The 19,437-nt window shown below is 41.5% G+C and overlaps 1 protein-coding gene across 7 annotated transcripts in view; it reads right to left on the bottom strand.

Annotated features, from left to right (window-relative positions):
• DAAM2 (dishevelled associated activator of morphogenesis 2) overlaps positions 1-19,437 on the bottom strand; it is a 146,488-nt gene that overhangs the window by 61,319 nt on the left and 65,732 nt on the right. For 5 of the 7 annotated variants that reach the window (XM_077161713.1, XM_077161708.1, XM_077161714.1 and 2 more), the window contains exons 2-3: positions 4,664-4,892; positions 797-886 (exon numbers count right to left, since the gene is read on the bottom strand). In XM_077161713.1, the coding sequence (XP_077017828.1) occupies positions 797-886; positions 4,664-4,831 (258 nt within the window). In that variant the 5' untranslated portion in view covers positions 4,832-4,892. Of the gene's footprint in view, positions 1-796; positions 887-4,663; positions 4,893-7,843; positions 7,979-19,437 lie in introns of all 7 variants that reach the window. The other 2 variants (XM_077161710.1, XM_077161711.1) reach the window with 1 other exon arrangement.

Here is a 19,437-nt window from a genome sequence, read left to right as displayed (position 1 = left end):
GAACAGCGAGCATGAAGGAGGAACAGCGCACAGCCCACCCCACACCTGCCTGGTTAGGAACAACCAGGTCCTAATCCCCAAATACCAGGGCTCCGGGGTCAGAGGGACAGCTGCCACCCACGTCTGAAAAATGGGAAGGCGAAGGGGAGGCCGAGGAAAGAAAAATGGAAAATAGAAGAAACAGAAAAACTAAAACAGAGACAGAGACACAAAGAGGAAGAAATGCACAAAAGAGACTTCAGGAGAGAGAAAGCGAGAAGAAAGCTCAGCCAGTGGAAAAGCAGAGGTGGAGGAGATAAAACCCAGGTAAGGCCTGACTGGAGCCCAGCACGCTTCTCCGAGGGAGGATCGTGATCAGGAGAGAAACAACATCTTCTAATGGACAAGAGAGGAAGAGTGTGGGGGCCACGAGGGCTGGTGTACAACTCTCACGTGTCTGTGGCCCTGCTGAGTCTTAGCCTGGGGTAGCACAGAGACTCAAGGATCCAAAAGAAGACAATTTCTCCTCCCCAAAGAAAGCTGCCCCCCAGGCACAGGGAGCAGCACAAGCTGGGAGTCAAGACTTTTCATCTTTGAAAAGTCAGAATCCTGTTTTCCTGAGTGTGAAAACCAGAATCCTGTTTTCCTGAGTGTGAGCTCCACAAGGGCAGGGATTTCTTTCTTTCTCTTTAGTGTTATTCACTGTTGTCCCTCCAACACCCAGAACAGTGCTGGCACATAATACATATCTGTGGAGTGAATGAGCAAGCACGGAGACTCTCGTCCACATTGTAGGGGAAGGGGTCAGAGACGGTACCTTCTTTTTGCTGCAGTAGATCTGCCACTTCTTCTCCGGGGGCAGTGCAAACACAGCCTCCCGGTTTTTGTCGGTGAGATCCAATTCATCCTGCAAAGAGAAAAAGAAAAATGTCTGAAAACTGGAGATGGGTGAGATGACAACAGTCAGCCCCACGGGACACTACAATTCCCCCCTCAACCTCACTATCTTCATCCCAAAGAACATCCAGGATACGGCAGAGCGATTCCCTTTTCTACTAGAAACACAAATCCAATCCCTTTGCCTTAACCCAAACCTGTGCTTCTTCTCTCAGCGCTTCCCTTACTTGCTGTGTACGGTACCCCCCTCCACACGCACACCTTGCCTCTGCAAATCCACCCTGCATTCCATGTCCACCTGATCCCAGTCCTTCTCCTGCATTGCTTCGCTAGCCCCTACTCTTCTTGCTCAGCATTTTTTGTCTTCCTTTCCTTTTCAGCCCAAGATGGTCAACCCCAGAAGTCAAGCCCCAAGAAAGGAAGTCGTCAGGCTAAAGATCAGGTCTGCCCCACTCTCATATCCTGTTCCCACCCTTGAAGTCTCCCCCAGCAATTCTCAGCCTCCCCCAACCTTTGAGTGCATCCCTGGGCAGACCAGGGAAAACTGCTGAGGACAAGGCGCTCAGCAGCAGAGGAAGGTCAAACAATACCAAGGGAGGCATCAGTCTGCTTCCCATGGAGATCTGGGACTGCCTGAGACAGCCCTCCTGAACACAGAACCACCAAAACCATGGCTGTACACAGCCTGAGCACAAGACTCCACCAGGCTGGTCCACAAGCTCCAAGGATAACGGGGAAGATACTGAGGACACCAAGCTAGTGCTCTATAGCTTATTTGCCCTTACAATTAAAGACTTCTGCTAATTTAATGTCAAACAAAGGTTCTTGCCTAGACGTACTCTCTCCATATCCCAGAAATGTCCTTAGCCAAAATTCTCAGAACCCTGCTTGAGGCTTCTGCAGCATTTCCTTTCCATGATCAAAATCAGAAACAAAAGCAAATCTAGAGTTACGCACACCATCCATCCGTCTCCCAGCACAAACTTCGACCTCTTTAATCTCTGTGCCTCTGACTATGCAATTAGTTCTACCTCTCCATCCTTTCCTACTTACCCACCCTCAGCACCCTGATCTAATTTCCATGGCTCAAAGTTGGTTTCCTCCACAAGCCTTCCATAAACCTTCCCAGAAAAGAACCATCTCTCCCTTCCTGAACTCCATATAGCAGTTTATTGGTTGTATTCTGGTTATTTATGCACCTGACTTTCTTAGCCAGTGGTCTTTCATCACTAAAACAGTGAACATAGCTCAGCAATTTTGTTCGGCCCGGGCAGCATATAACTCTTCTAGCCATTCCCTTCTTTTTGAATCCCTCTTCCCTGGTTTCGTCAAGAATCATATCTCCAAGAGTCTCTCCTGCTTTGCTCTGGGTTTGCTGTTGAGTTCCTTGAAGATTTCTTCTCTTCTATCCCACCTTTAAATGTTGGCATGCATAGGACTCCATTCTGGGTCCTTTTCTCCCCTCCCTGTGCTGCTTCTCCCTAGGTGAAGGCTTCTCACCCATTCTAAGGACTTAGTTATTATCTCAGACTTTCTCAAAGCTATACCTCCATCCCACTAGTTTCCTGAGCTCCAGACCCTCAGACCCAATTGTATCCTATACCTATTCACTTTGATGCCTCTGGGGTACCTCATACTCTTCTGCAGTATTATTATGTGCCTGAACTGTGATTAATATTTATTTGTTTAAAATGTACAACAACCCATTTTACAGATGAGGAAAACTGAGGCACAGAGAGATTATGCAAATTAAATTCATCAACCCAGCCTACCAAATCTGAGTCTTCTCCAGCATCCCTATCCTATACAGAGTACCACTATCTACCCAAGTTCTCAAGCCAGAAACCTGAGCCTACTTTTATTCCTACTTACTCACCAGTCCCACCAAGTCCTATCCTCTTGCCTCTTAAATAGCTCTTGAATCCGTCTGCCTGAGCCTATCCTCACAGCTAACATTCTAGTTCAAGCCACCATGCTCTCTAGACTGGACTGATGCACCAGCCTCCTAGTACCTCTTTTCAACAGAGCACCCTAAATGGTCTTTTAGAAAAGCAGACTGGGCACTTTGAACTCCTGCTTAAAGCTTCCAGTAGCTTCCAATTACCCTTATGATTAAATCCAAAATCTTTAATTATTCTGGCCTCCAAGGAGTTCCTAAAAGGTCCCAGATCTTTTCTGATGTTTCTTCTGCAGGGGACCCTCTGCCATTATTCCACACCCCTATTTACCTATCTAAGCATCACTCTGCCTTCAGTCTTTAGTGGAAATGTTTCTGCTTCAGAAAAGCCATCCCTCCCCCAGTGTACTAGACAGTCCCACAGCCCCCACCCCACCCCACATGTTCTCTTTCCTAACACTCACCACACTTACTACTGTTTAAGATCAGTGGCCCTGCTAGACTTCAAGTTCTTAGAGGCAGAAACCATATCTGAATGTTCATCTCTAAATCTAAAGCCCCACAGGGGCCAGCACATAATCTGTCAGAAATATTTTTCATTTGTTTGACTGATACCTAACACTTGTCTCCTTGCTGGCAACATGCTTCTGATTCATTCCTGCTTTTGACAAAGTGTTTTGCAAGGAGCCTTACCCACTAAAGATGCTCAATAAATATTTGTCGACTAAAAGGTCCAAAGCACAGCTCTTGTCATGTCTTTCTTTCAAACCTCATGAAGTTTTTCAAGAAAATGCCCAGACTAGCACCAATCAGGCTAGTAGAGTTATTCCACACTATTAAACACTTCATTCTGCTCCCATTCTAAGACAAGGCATAAATCAAGACAGCAATGAGATTTCCTAAGCCAGAGGCGACAAGGAAGCAACTTTTCACACAACCTGCATGGTTTATCTTTTCACCTTACAGTGGTTTCCCAAGTATGAAGCCACATTTCAAACCACATGACACTGCTGCCCTACTGGATGGTCTGCAGCCCTCAACAAGAATCAATAACTAAGAGCTAATGGCTGATGAACTTGTGCTTATCACTTTACACCAGTGTTCATGCCTCAATCCTGGGTATGAGTCCTGAATTCCTGGCCTGGAAACTTCCTTTGTGTGTAGACCTTGTTTTCCTCCTCAGACCTCCAAAGAGTAGAGTCATGATTTTCTCCTATTCTGTCTCTTATGGTCAGAGTATGAAGCTTCAAAGATGTAGCAATGCCTCCTCTGGACGGGCATCTCCAAGAGTTAGGAAGAGCTGGTACTCATATAAATTACAGAACTTCCACCTCACCCTAGCTAGCTAGACACAGGACATAATCATTCTGGACCAGAACCATGTCCCAGATGTGGTATTTGCATCTCTACCTCCACACTTCCGTCTAACCATTCCTGCTCACAGGTGCTCAGTGTGTCCCTAAACAATCCCACTCTGTCTCTTCTTTCTGTCCATGGGATGAAAGATCCAGGGAAATTCCAGAAAGCAGAAGAGATAAAGGTGCCCAAGTTCTGATTTGAAGCTCCTCACTTTATCTCACAAAAGCCAAGTGGATCTGCCTCTTTCTATGGTGGTCTAACTGCTGTACCATGAGGTCTAGAATTCAATGGACATGTGAGATAGGTCCATTCTTTCAGAGATACAAACATTTTTTATGGTTTGCAGCCCAGTGAGTGGCTCTGTTTCTCTCACACAGTTTAGTTTTCCTGGAGGACCCACCTCAGTCCCAAGCAGAGTTCCAAGAAATAGAGATCCCAGGACATGGATGCCTTCCCTCTGTCCTGCTCTGCCTGATCCACCCACCCTCCTCCCCATTGTCAGCACCCTCCCTTCCCTGTCCCTTTACTGACCACCAGCTCTGCAAAGCGGACATTAAGCTCTTCTGGGTTGGGGATAGGGCTGGAGAATTCCATGAACTGCAGAGGGTGACTGTCCCGGAGATTGATCTCAGGGAGGTCACTGCTCCCAAAGCAGCACAGGAAGCCCAGGCCATGGCGGCTCCTCTTGCGGGGGGCCATGGTCACTGTAGGCAGGAAGGGTCTGTAGGCAGGTGTCCTAGGTCCTCATCGTGGTCTGCACCTGAGAAGAGAAAGCACAGAGTGGTCAGCAAAGGCAGCTTGGCCATGTGGGAGCAGCAGTTCCTCTGCTATCAAACCTCTTTGCCACCCAGACTGGCAAAAGCCCTCAACCTAATATTCAAGGACTCCCTCTCTCTCCCACATTTTCTGTCTGTTCCCTTCAACTCCTTCAACATGTTCTCCCTACCATACCCTCCCGTTGTCTCTTGCCACAACACTTCAGATTCAGATTCTCCTTCTTTGCCTCTAGGAAGGGGCAAGTCACAGATGGTGAACTGCAGGTAGTCAGAGCAGGTGTCCATCATACCCTCCCCATGAGGTCACGGCTCACTTAATCACATCATCCTGTCAGGCTCTACGGATATCCAACTTAAAGGCATGCTCCAGTGTAGAGGGAAGGGTTGATGTAGACTGACAAAGGAGACAACAGACTGATTATATCGCCTGGCTCCTAGAGTGGGTGTCCCTAGAGGAGTAGAGGACTAAAGGCTTCAGAGACACAGCATTTTCTGCCCAGTTTATTGTACTAAGACTTGTTGGGTAAGTGCAAAATAACAACAGCACCCTGGTTCACCCATCCATTTAGGAAAAGGATTGCCTTCACAGGATCACCCAAGAGTCATTAGACTGAACTTCTGGACAGGAAAACAGATGACCACTGGAATGGTGGCCAATGTACTGAAGGAAATTTGCTAAAATTTGATCAACATACCAACTGAGAAAAGAAGACCATGCTCAGGCCAGATATATGAACTGAAGGACAGCCAAAGGCTGGGTGGTCATCGGAACATAAGGGGGTAAGTCTGTGACTTGACAATGAGCCTAGTTCAAAGCTGAATAGCTCAAAGAGAACACTGGCTCCAGTCATTAATGCCATGTAGTCACTAGATAGATTAAATTAAGTACAGCTGTCTGTACACAGGCTTCCCAAAGGAACAGAACCATGGTTCGGAGACTTGCTTTTAGGCAACCCAGGCAGTTCACTAGAGGACTTTAGCTCATACACCAAACAGCTGCCCAAACAGAGTCTCCTCACTCCATGCTTATACACCTTAATTGTCAGGATATAAACATAGGATTCTGCCTTTACTCCTGCTGAATATTCTGTCATTGGTTTGGGATAAGGATTTTCTGAGTCTTGACTTTCAGCTGTTACTTCTAGATCTGGTTTTTGACAGAAAAATCAGAATGCCTTCACATCATTGCTAAAAATGTTGACCACAACAAGGACATAGATAAACTTCAGTAATACATATCCCCTCTTGGAATACCAGAGAACTATTTATCAACATTTTCAAGGGACAGTCTTTCAACCAGTTCTGAATCCATGTAACCATGAACTTATCTAGTCCTTCTTTCTATGAAGACACCATATGAAATTATATCTTGAGCCTGTGGAACTGATGTTATGCCAAACCTAAAGCATTCCCTTGAACCAAACTCTAGAACCTTGTTTAAACAACAAAAAAGAGAAAATATTTTGGAAACAGAAAACACCAGGCCTAAATGATCTTACTGGTGAATTATATCAGACATTTAAGAAATGATACCAATTCTCTACAAAATTCTCGACTACAATCTCTTCCAGAAAAACAGAAGCAGAGGGAATATTTCTTAGGTCATTCTATGGGAACAACATTGCTCTAATATCAAAACCAAACAAAGATGTACAAGAAAACTACAGACCAACATCTCTTATGACACTGATACAAAAATCTCCTGACCCATTCCAGAAGGAGTAGGGTGGCCCCTGTGTGCACACCATGGTGCATGTATGTCAGTGCCAACCTACCAGGTGGAAGTCTGAGAGCTGAGCTTGGGAACACGTCTCTGCCCCACCCTCCCAGAGTTTGCTGAGGGCAGAAAAGGTGCTTTCAGACAGCTGGGAGAGTGTGAGAAACGATTAAATTGAAGCAGCCTGGGACAAAGGACTACCTGCATTAAGTCACTCAAGAGAACACTCAGGAGGAGGGTGAAAGTCTATTTCGAAGTGAGTAGGAGGAGTGTTCATGCATACTCCTGTAAACTATAAACAGGGAATTCCTAAGGCCTCTGGTAAGCACAAGCCAAGGAAGAGAAACAGGATCCAATGCTTTACATAGGCTCAGGTAACACTGAGAGGACCCTACACTCTGCATTCGACTTGAGGTGATTTTGATAGGAGGGCTAGGCTCTGAAGGAGACCACCAGCCCAAACTGAGCCAGTTGGAAAAGACAGTTAAAGATGCTTTTTTGCTTTGGTTTGTTTTGATTAGCTCCTGGCATTCAAGAGACTCTTTGTCATATCACAAAATGGTTATAAAAGTAAGGAACAGACAGCTCAGGGACTATATCCCAGAGTTAACTCTTAAACATATTAAAATGTACGGTGTGCAACAAAATATTATGAGACAAACAGAAACAGGAAAAGATGGCCCATCTGAAGGAATAAGATAAAAAATCTAGAAAACACCAATGAAAGGAACCAAATGTACTTACCAGAGACTTAAAAAAAAAAAAAATCCTCAATATGCTCGAGGAGATAGAGGAAAACACAGAAAAGAACGAATGGATATGAGAAAAATAACGAATGAACAATATAGAAACCACTTTCAGATTCTCAGTAGGAACTAAACAGAAATAGTGGAGGTGAAGAACACAATAACTGAAATGAAAAATTCCTTACATGGTTTCAACAGCAGACCCGAGGGCAGAAGAAAGAATCAATGATCTCAAAGGCAAGACAATTGAAATGATCTAGGCTGAGGAGCAAAAATAAAAAGAATGAACAGAGCCTAAGAGACCTGTGAGATACCATCATGTATACCTACATATGCATTATGGGAGTCCCACCCAGAAAAAAAAAAGAGAGAAAGGCACAGCAGGTTTATTCAAAGAAGTAAGGGCAGAAAACTTCCCACAAGAAGATGTATATCTAAGAACCCACACAAGATAACTCAAAGTGAACCCTACCTAGACACACTGTGGTAGTTAGATTCAGTTGTCAACTTGGCCAGGTGAAGGCACCTTGTTCTGTTGCTGTGGACATGAGCCAATGGTGAACCTCATCTGTTGCTCATTTCATCTGCAGCTGGCTAGGAGGCATGCCTGTGGCAATGAAATGATGTTTGATTTAATTGGCTGGTGCTTAAATGAGAGAGCACAAGGTAGCACAGCCCAGGAAGCTTAGCATACCTCATCTCAGCACTCGCAGCTCAGCCCAGGTCTTTGGAGATGCAGAAAGAAATCACCCTGGGGAAAGTTGTTGGAACCCAGAGGCCTGGAAAGAAGGCCAACAGAGATTACCCTGAGCCTTCCCACAAAAGAAAGAACCTCAGATGAAAGTTAGTTGCCTTTCCTCTGAAAAACTAACAAAATAAATTGTCTTTTATTAAAAGCCAATCCATCTCTGATGTGTTGCGTTCTGGCAGCTAGCAAACTAGAACAGACTTAGTACCAGATGTGGGTTGCTGCAGCTGTCTGCAAATACCAAACATGTCGGAACAGCTTTTTAAATGGATAAGGGGAAGATTTTGGAGGAACCGTGAAGAGAATGATGGAGAAGTCCTGGAGTGCTTGAAGAGACTATTGGTGTAAATGGAACTACTGTCAATCTGAACAAAGGGGGACAAAAAAGGGACAAATTGGAGTTTGCAGAGTGAGAACCATAGCAGCTTGGGTCTGAAGCCAAGAAATCTTGGCCAGGAGAGTGGACCCACCCATATACATGGAGAGGGTGGGTTTACCCTGAAGGGCAAGGATGAGTTTCCCACCTCATGGAAGTGGAAGAGTTGTGCAGCCTCAGGCCTTGGAGAAGGTACAGCACGCTCCTTGGGGGACTGGGGAGAGCCTGGCTGCCACCACATGGAGAGGGTGAGTGTGTGCCCCGGAAATGACAGAGAGCCCAGGGGTGGCCCTGATGCCTGGAGAGAGGGGAGTCGAGAAAAAGGTGGTCTCCTCAATGTTCCCCGAGGTTGATTTGGAAAGAGGCGGGCCACTGCATAGGTCCTTGGAAAGGGTGGGACTGCCACTTTCTAAAGCTGAAGGATAAATGACTTTCAGACTTTGAAATCCAGTGGTGTTTGCCCTGCAGGTTTTCTCCCAATTTCTCCCTATGGATCCTATGACTGTCCCTCCTTTGCATATTGGTACCAGACAACTTGTTTTGAGAGTCACAGGTCCACAGCCAGAAGAGAACTTTTTTTTCACCTAAATATTGTTTAAGGTGATGTGTGTAGTTGCCAGATTGACAAGGGGTGGACATGTGGTAGTTAGATTCAGTTGTCAACTTGGCCAAGTGAAGACACCTAGTTCTGTTGCTGCAGACATGAGCCAATGGTACATGAACCTCATCTGTTGCTGATTACATCTGCAGTTGGCTAGGAGGCGTGCCTGCTGCATGAACGACATTTGACTTAATTGTCTGGTGCTTAAATGAGAGAGCACAATATAGCACAGCCCAAGCAGCTCGGCATACCTCTTCTCAGTACTCGCAGCTCAGCCCAGGTCTTTGGAGATGCAGAAAGGAATCACCCAGGGAAAATTGTTGGAACCCAGAGGCCTGGAAAGAAGGCCAGCAGAGATTACGCCGAGTCTTCCCATGTAAAAAAGAACCTCAGATGAAAGTTAGCTGCCTTTCCTCTGAAGAACTAACAAAATAAATTGTCTTTTATTAAAAGCCAATCCATCTCTGGTGTGTTGTATTCTGGCAGCTAGCAAACTAGAACAAGTAACCAAACTGTCTAATGCTAAGGACAAGGACAAAGTTCTGTAATCAGCAAAAGAACAGCAATGAGTTAAGTACAAGGGAATCCTGATAAGATTAATGCCTATTTCTCATCAGAAACTATGTAGGGAAGAAGGGAGAGTGGCAAAATATTTAAAGTGCTGAAAGAAAGCAATTTCCAACAAAGAATTTCATATTCAGCAAGACTTAGTTTTAGAAAATAAATAGATTTAGACATCACAGATAAATAAAAGCTCAAGGAGTTCATTAACACCGCACTTGCTCTACAAGAAAACTATATAGGGAGATCTTCGAAATGAAAGGAAAGGACTTGAGACAATGGATCAAAGTGGGATAAAGAAGTAAAGAACTCCAATAAACATAACCATGTGGTAATTATAAATGCCTGTACTATTTTATTTTAGTTTTGGGTATGTAACTGCACTTCTTACTTCTTATCGGTGCTGCAATGTATAAAAATTAATGATAAATTTATGGTTTTGGACATACAATGTACAAAGTTGAAAATTATAATAAATACAACAAAAAGATAAAGGAATGGAAGGGTTTCAGAACAGCGTATTTACATATCATTGAACATAAGTTGGTATCAAATCAGATATGATTGCTATAACTTGAGAATGTTAAATTTTAACCTCATAGTGACCACAAGAAACTACACGAAAAATGTATTCAGAAAATAATGACAAGGGACTCAAAATAATTGCACACACATTAGTGGGAAAAACTGAGGGTCAAAAAAGGTATGAATTTCAAAGACAAAATAGCAAAACGGCAGAAGAAAATACCACATTATCAGTAGCGTTAAATGTAAAACGTATTAAATTCTCTAGTCAAAAGGCAGGTTGGCAGAATGGGTTAAAAAAAAAGCATGAGCCAATCATATGGTATTTACAAAAGACTCACTTTAACTTTGCAGACACAATAGGTTGAAAATGAAAGGATGGAAAAATGCCAAGTAAGTAGTAACCAAAAGAGAGCTGTGACAGATTTATTAATATCAGATAAAATAAACTTTAAATAAAAAGCTTTTACAAAGGACCAAGAAAGTCACTAAAACTGAAAAAGGGGCCAATTCAACAAGAACACATACCAATATAAATATATATGCACCTAAGAACAGAGCCCCAAAATATAATGACAGATTTGAAGGGAGAAATAGGTGATTCTAAATTAATAGTAGGAGATTTCAATATATCACCTTCAAAACAGAATATTTAGATAGAAGATTAACTAGGAAATAGAAGACTTGAAGGATACTCCAAACCAGCTAGGCCTCACAGCCATCTACAGAACACTTCTCCCAACAGCAACAGGATACACGTTCTTCTCTAGTGCACATGGACCATCCTAGAGTACATCACACGGCGGATCACAAAACAAGTCTCAATAAATGAAAAATATTGAAATCATACAATGTATCCTCTCTGACCCCAGCAGAATGAAGTTAGAAATCAATAACAGAGGGAGAAATGCAAAATTCACAAATATGTGGAAATTTTTTTAAGCCACAGAAGAGATCATAAGCACAATTAGGAAGTATCTTGAGGTGAACAAAAATGAAAATACAACATACAAAAACTGACAGATGCAGCAAAGTCAGTACTGAGAGGAAAATTCATAACTCTAAATACTTACATTTAAAAAAGAAAGATTTCAAATCAGAGCTCAAACCTCAAAACTGGAGGATTTAGTCAAAGAAGAGCAAACTAAACCCAAAGGAAGCAGAAAGAAGGACATAAAGATTAGAGAAGTGAAAAGTGAAATAGGGAATAATGAAACAATAGACTCAACAAAACCAAAAGTTAGTTCTTTGAAAAGATCAATAAAATTAACAAACCTTTAGCTAGGAAGGTGAAAATAACTAAGTTCAGAAAGGAAAAGGGGGACATTACTATCAACATCACAGAAATAAAAAGGACAGTAAGAGGATGCTATGAACAACTGTACATTAACAAATTAGATAACCTAGATGGAATGGAAAAATTCCTAGAAACAAAAAAACTACCTATGCTGACTCAAGAAGAGATAGAATATCTCAACAAACCAATAACTAGTCAAGACATTCAATGACAACCAACACAATGGGAGAAAACCTGATAAAGGCTTAATATCCAGAAAATGAATAAATCCTACAACTCAACAACAAAAGGACCAACAGGGGGCAGTGCAACAGTGATTCAGTGGCAGAATTCTTGTCTGCTGTGCTGGAAACCCAGGTTAGATTCCCAGAGCCTGCCCATGTGAGAAAAAAAAAAAGGACCAACAGGGCAATTTTAAAAATAGGCAAAAGAACTGAAAAACAGGCATTTATCTAAAGAAGATAAACAAACGGCCAAAAAAAGCACATTAAAAGATGCTCAACATCATTAGCTATTAGAGAAATACAAACCAAAACCACAATGAGATACTATTTCATACCTACTAGAATGGCTCAAAACCATTAAAACAATAGAAAATTACAAGTTTTGGAGAGAAGGTGGAGAAATGGGAAACTCATTCATTGCTGGTGGGAATGTGAAATGGTGCAGCTGCTGTGGAAGACAGGTAAGAAAGTTAAGGATAGAATTTCCATCTGACCCATCAATCCCACTTCTAGGTATACACCCCAAAGGTCTGAAAGCTCTCAAATTGCTATTTGCACATTAATGTTCATGGTGACATTATCACAATTTCTAAAAGATGTAAGCAACCCAAGTGCCCATGAATAGATAAACAAAATGCGGTCTATACATACAAAGGTAAGGAATAAAGTACTGATACATGCTGCATCATGGATGAACTTGAAGACATCAGGTTGAGTGAAAAAAGCTAAAAACACAGGGACAAATATTATATAATTTCACTGATATGAAATAATTAGAACAAGCAAATTCATAGAGTCAGAAAGTATAGTGTAGATTATCAGTGACCAGGGCAAGGTAGGGAATGGGGAGTCTATGCTCAAATTGTACAGAAATTTTCCTTGGATTGATGAAAAGGGTTTGATATGGATGGTGGTGATGATAGCACACCCTTGTGAACATAATAAACAGCACTGAATTATACCTTTGAATGTGGTTAAAAGGGGAAATTTTTAAATATATATATATATTACTAAAACAAGCTGTTTTAAAGCAGAAAACCATACACATAGTGAACCCTAATGTAAACCATGGACTATAGTTAATACTACAATTATATAAGTGCATATTTATAAATATGTATGGTAGATATTCTACCAAATAAATACCAAAAATATTTATAAATATACAAAGTAATATAAATTTTCTTTCATCAACTGTAACAAACACATTAACACTAATGCAAGATATTAATAATAGATTGGTATACTGGAACTCTGTATTTCACGCGTGATTTTTCTGTAAACCTATAACTTCTTTAATAAAAAATCAATTAATACAATCTATCACAATAGGCTATAGAGGAAACATCATATGATCATCTCAATAGATGCAGAACAGCATTTGACATAATACAACACCCATTCATAATAAAAACTGTGAGCAAACTAGGAAGGATAGAAACTTCCTCAACTTTGATAAGAATATCTACCAAAAATATCCTATGGGGTGGGCAATGGTGTCTCCAGGGCAGAGTTCTTGCCTGCCATGCTGGAGACCCAGGTTTGATTTCCAGTGCCTGCCTAGGTTAAAAAAAAAAAAATTCCTATGGGTAGCATTCATACTTAATGGAGAAAAACTAGAAGTTTTCCCTCTAATAAAAGAACAAAACAAAGTTTTTGTTCTCTCCCCACTCTTATTCAACTAATTATAATTACAGCTAATACAATAAGACAAGGAGATTAAATAAAAAGTGAAAAGATTGGTAAGGAAGAAATAAAAGTGTTTTTGCTCATAAATGATATAATTGTTTATATAGGAAATCCCAAAGAATCAACAAAATTAACAAGCAATTATAGCAAGGTTGCAATATACAAGGTTGATATATAAATGTCAATTGCCGCTTATGTCTGCAGCAACAAGATTAGGTATGAAAAAAAAAATAAAAAAATAAAAAATAATAAATGTCAGTTGCCAGCAATGGACAACTGGAATTTGAAATTAAAAAACACAACACCATTTATATTAGTGCCACAAAAATGAAATACTTAAGTATAAATCTAACAACATATGTATAATACCTATATGAGGATATTACAAAACTCTGATGAAAGTAGTCAAAGAAGATCCAAATAAATGGAAAGATATTCCATGTTCATGAATAGGAAGACTCAATACTGCTAACATGTCAGTTCTTCCCAACTTTATTTATGAATTCAACACAAGCCCAATCAAAACACCAGCAAGTTATTTTACTGACTTGACAAACCGTATGAATCTAACATTTATATGGAAAAGCAAGACCCAGACTAACCAACACACTGTTAAAGAGGAGTGACAATACCCACCTTCAAGACTTACTACAAAGTTGCAATAATCAAGACAGTGCGGTAGTGATGAAAGAATAGGCAAATTGATTAACAGAATAGACAGCCCCCAAACAGACCCACACAAATTTTGCCAACTTTTATCTGACAAGGGAGCAAAGGCAATTCTAAAAAGAAAGGCTGGCCTTTTCAAAAAATGATTCTAAAATAACTAGACACACACATGTAAAAATGTGAATCTAGACAATGGCCTTACACCTTTCACAAAAACTAATTCAAAATGGATCATAAACCTAAAAGTAAAATGCAAATTTACATAACTTCTAGAAGTTAATGTGAGAGTGATCCAGATAACCTTGAGTTTGACAGTGAGTTTTAGATACATCTCCAAAAGCGCAGGCCATGAAAGAAAAACATCAATGTTGAACTTCATTAAAATGAAAATCTGGAGATCCAAGATGGCGGCTTAGTAAGGTACATGCGTCTTAGTTTCTCCGACTCCAAATCAACTAATAGGTGAACAGAAACAGTACAGAATAGCTCCCGGGGCTACAGCAGGGAATGGACACAGCGTAACCCAGTCTGGACTGGCTAGTCTGACTGCGAGACTCGGCTGCGGTGAGACCCCCGAGCGGCGCGCGATTTCCCGAGCAGCCGCAGCTGTGGCGGTCCAAGCTAATCCCTCCCTCCTTCCCGGGCCGGCTGAGAGTCTCGGAGAGGCAAGCTTCCCAGCCAAGGCGGCCGGCGCCACACTTTTGCGGGTGGCTTCGAGTCTCAGATTCGAGTCCGCGGCTACGAGCCTCGGATCAGAGGGCTATCCAAAGTCTGAGCTGGCTAGTCTGACTGCGAGACTCGGCTGCGGTGAGACCCCCGAGCGGCACGCGATTTCCCGAGCAGCCGCAGCTGCGGCAGTCCGAGCTACTCCCTCCCTCCTTCCCGGGCCGGCTGAGAGTATCGGAGAAGCAAGTTTCTCAAGCCGAGGCAGGCGGCGCCCCTCTTTTGCGGGCGGCTTCGAGTCTCGGCTTTGAGTCCGCGGCTACAAATCTCGGATCAGAGGGCTATCCAAAGTCTGGGCTGGCTAGTCTGACTGCGAGACTCGGCTGCGGTGAGACCCCCGAGCGGCGCACGATTTCCCGATCAGCGGCAGCTGCGGCGGTCCGAGCTACTCCCTCCCTCCTTCCCGGGCCGGCTGAGAGTCTCGGAGAGGCAAGTTTCCCAAGCCGAGGCGGCCGGCGCCCCTCTTTTGCGGGCGGCTTCGAGTCTCGGCTTTGAGTCCGCGGATATGAGTCTCGGATCGGAGGGCTATCCAAGCCGCGGTGGCCCCCCCACCGCGGGAGGCTTCCTGGTCCGGTGGGGAATCCCCCAGGCCCACTGCAGCCCATGACGAGCCACAGGGTCCCCTCAAGCCGCGGCAGCTGACGCCCCCACTACGCGCGGCCCCTGAACCAACGGAGAGAATTGGATCCGAAATACCCAGGCCGCGGAGATCGGTGATTGGGGGAGACCCATTCCAAACACTTGAGACAAACGTGTGCCACGTGCGCCACCTATTGGGCAAAATAAGAAAAACAGATCCCAGAGATTTCACAGAAAAATCTTACAACCTTGCTGGGTCTGACACCCAGAGAAAGCTGAATAAATGCCCAGACGCCAGCAGCAGAAGATAACTGTCCACGCTCAAAAGATTGAGAATATGGCCCAGTCAAAGGAACAAACCAATAGCTCAAATGAGATACAAGAGCTGAGACAACTAATGCTGAATATACGAACAGAAATGGAAAACCTCTTCACAAATGAAATCGATAAATTGAGGGAGGACATGAAGAGGACATGGGCTGAACATAAAGAAGAAATAGAAAAACTGAAAAAACAAATCGCAGAACTTATGGAAGTGAAGGATAAAGTAGCAAAGATGGAAAAAATAATGGATACCTACAATGATAGATTTAAAGAGACAGAAGATAGAATTAGTGATTTGGAGGATGGAACATCGGAATTCCAAAAAGAAACAGAAACTATCGGGAAAAGAATGGAAAAATTTGAACAGGGTATCAGGGAACTCAAGGACAATATGAACCGCACAAATATACGTGTTGTGGGTGTCCCAGAAGGAGAAGAGAAGGAAAAAGGAGGAGAAAAACTAATGGAAGAAATTATCACTGAAAATTTCCCAACTCTTATGAAAGACCTAAAATTACAGATCCAAGAAGTGCAGTGCACCCCAAAGAGATTAGACCCAAATAGGCATTCTCCAAGACACTTACTAGTTAGAATGTCAGAGGTCAAAGAGAAAGAGAGGATCTTGAAAGCAGCAAGAGAAAAACAATCCATCACATACAAGGGAAACCCAATAAGACTATGTGTAGATTTCTCAGCAGAAACCACGGAAGCTAGAAGACAGTGGGATGATATATTTAAAATACTAAAAGAGAAAAACTGCCAACAAAGACTCCTACATCCAGCAAAATTATCCTTCAAAAATGAGGGAGAAATTAAAACATTCTCATACAAAAAGTCACTGAAAGAATTTGTGACCAAGAGACCAGCTCTGCAAGAAATACTAAAGGGAGCACTAGAGTCAGATACAAAAAGACAGAAGAGAGAGGTATGGAGAAGAGTGTAGAAAGAAGGAAAATCAGATATGATATATATAATACAAAAGGCAAAATGTTAGAGGAAAATATTATCCAAACAGTAATAACACTAAATGTCAATGGACTGAATTCCCCAATCAAAAGACATAGATTGGCAGAATGGATTAAAAAACAGGATCCTTCTACATGCTGTCTACAGGAAACACATCTTAGACCCAAAGATAAACATAGGTTGAAAGTGAAAGGTTGGGAAAAGATATTTCATGCAAATAACAACCAGAAAAGAGCAGGAGTGGCTATACTAATATCCAACAAGTTAGACTTCAAATGTAAAACAGTTAAAAGAGACAAAGAAGGACACTATATACTAATAAAAGGAACAATTAAAAAAGAAGACATAACAATCATAAATATTTACGCACCAAACCAGAATGCCCCAAAATACGTGAGGAATACACTGCAAACACTGAAAAGGGAAATAGACTCATATACCATAATAGTTGGAGACTTCAACTCACCACTCTCATCAATGGACAGAACATCTAGACAGAGGATCAACAAAGAAATAGAGAATCTGAATATTACTATAAATGAACTAGACTTAATAGACATTTATAGGACATTACATAAAACAACAGCAGGATACACCTTTTTCTCAAGTGCTCATGGATCATTCTCAAAGATAGACCATATGCTGGGCCACAAAGCAAGTCTTAACAAATTTAAAAAGATTGAAATCATACACAACACTTTCTCAGACCATAAAGGAATGATGTTGGAAATCAATAATAGGCAGAGTGCCAGAAAATTCACAAATACGTGGAGGCTCAACAACACACTCCTAAACAACGAGTGGGTCAAAGAAGAAATTGCTAGAGAAATTAGCAAATACCTCGAGGCGAATGAAAATGAAAACACATCATATCAAAACTTAGGGGACGCAGCAAAGGCAGTGCTAAGAGGGAAATTTATTGCTCTAAATGCCTATATCAGAAAAGAAGAAAAGGCAAAAACTTCAGGAATTAACTATCCATTTGGAAGAACTGGAGAAAGAACAGCAAGCTAACCCCAAAGCAAGCAAAAGGAAAGAAATAACAAAGATTAGAGCACAAATAAATAAAATTGAAAACATGAAATCAATAGAGAAAATCAATAAGGCCAGAAGTTGGTTCTATGAGAAAATCAATAAGATTGATGGGCCCTTAGCAAGATTGACAAAAAGAAGAAGAGAGAGGATGCAAATAAATAAGATCAGAAATGGAAGAGGAGACATAACTACTGACCTCACAGAAATAAAGGAGGTAATAACAGGATACTATGAACAACTTTACGCTAATAAATACAACAATTTAGAGGAAATGGACGGGTTCCTGGAAAGACATGAGCAACCAACTTTGACTCAAGAAGACATAGATGACCTCAAAAAACCAATCACAAGTAAAGAAATTGAATTAGTCATTCAAAAGCTTCCTAAAAAGAAAAGTCCAGGACCAGACGGCTTCACATGTGAATTCTATCAAACATTCCAGAAAGAATTAGTACCAACTCTCCTCAAACTCTTCAAAAAAATCGAAGTGGAGGGAAAACTACCTAATTCATTCTATGAAGCCAACATCACCCTCATACCAAAACCAGGCAAAGATATTACAAAAAAAGAAAACTACAGGCCAATCTCTCTAATGAATGTAGATGCAAAAATCCTCAATAAAATTCTAGCAAATCGTATCCAACAACACATTAAAAGAATTATACATCATGACCAAGTAGGATTCATCCCAGGTATGCAAGGATGGTTCAACATAAGAAAATCAATTAATGTAATACACCATATCAACAAATCAAAGCAGAAAAATCACATGATCATCTCAATTGATGCAGAGAAGGCATTTGACAAGATTCAACATCCTTTCCTGTTGAAAACACTTCAAAGGATAGGAATACAAGGGAACTTCCTTAAAATGATAGAGGGCATATATGAAAAACCCACAGCTAATATCATCCTCAATGGGGAAAAATTGAAAACTTTCCCCCTAAGATCAGGAACAAGACAAGGATGTCCACTATCACCACTATTATTCAACATCATGTTGGAGGTTCTAGCCAGAGCAATTAGACAAGAAAAAGAAATACAAGGCATCAAAATTGGAAAGGAAGAAGTAAAACTATCACTGTTTGCAGACGATATGATACTATACGTCGAAAACCCGGAAAAATCCACAACAAAACTACTAGAGCTAATAAATGAGTACAGCAAAGTAGCAGGTTACAAGATCAACACTCAAAAATCTGTAGCATTTCTATACACTAGCAATGAACAAGCAGAGGGGGAAATCAAGAAACGAATCCCATTTACAATTGCAACTAAAAGAATAAAATACCTAGGAATAAATTTAACTAAAGAGACAAAAAACCTATATAAAGAAAACTACAAAAAACTGCTAAAAGAAATCACAGAAGACCTAAACAGATGGAAGGGCATACCGTGTTCATGGATTGGAAGACTAAATATAGTTAAGATGTCAATCCTACCTAAATTGATTTACAGATTCAATGCAATACCAATCAAAATCCCTACAACTTATTTTTCAGAAATAGAAAAACCAATAAGCAAATTTATCTGGAAGGGCAGGGTGCCCTGAATTGCTAAAAACATCTTGAGGAAAAAAAACGAAGCTGGAGGTCTTGCACTGCCTGACTTTAAGGCATATTATGAAGCCACAGTGGTCAAAACAGCATGGTATTGGCATAAAGATAGATATATCGACCAATGGAATCGAATAGAGTGCTCAGATATAGACCCTCTCATCTATGGACATTTGATCTTTGATAAGGCAGT

Source organism: Tamandua tetradactyla, chromosome 5 (genome assembly GCF_023851605.1).
Source record: "Tamandua tetradactyla isolate mTamTet1 chromosome 5, mTamTet1.pri, whole genome shotgun sequence".
NCBI classification, from domain to species: Eukaryota; Metazoa; Chordata; class Mammalia; order Pilosa; family Myrmecophagidae; genus Tamandua; species Tamandua tetradactyla.
This window is presented reverse-complemented; position numbering and strand designations above follow the sequence as displayed.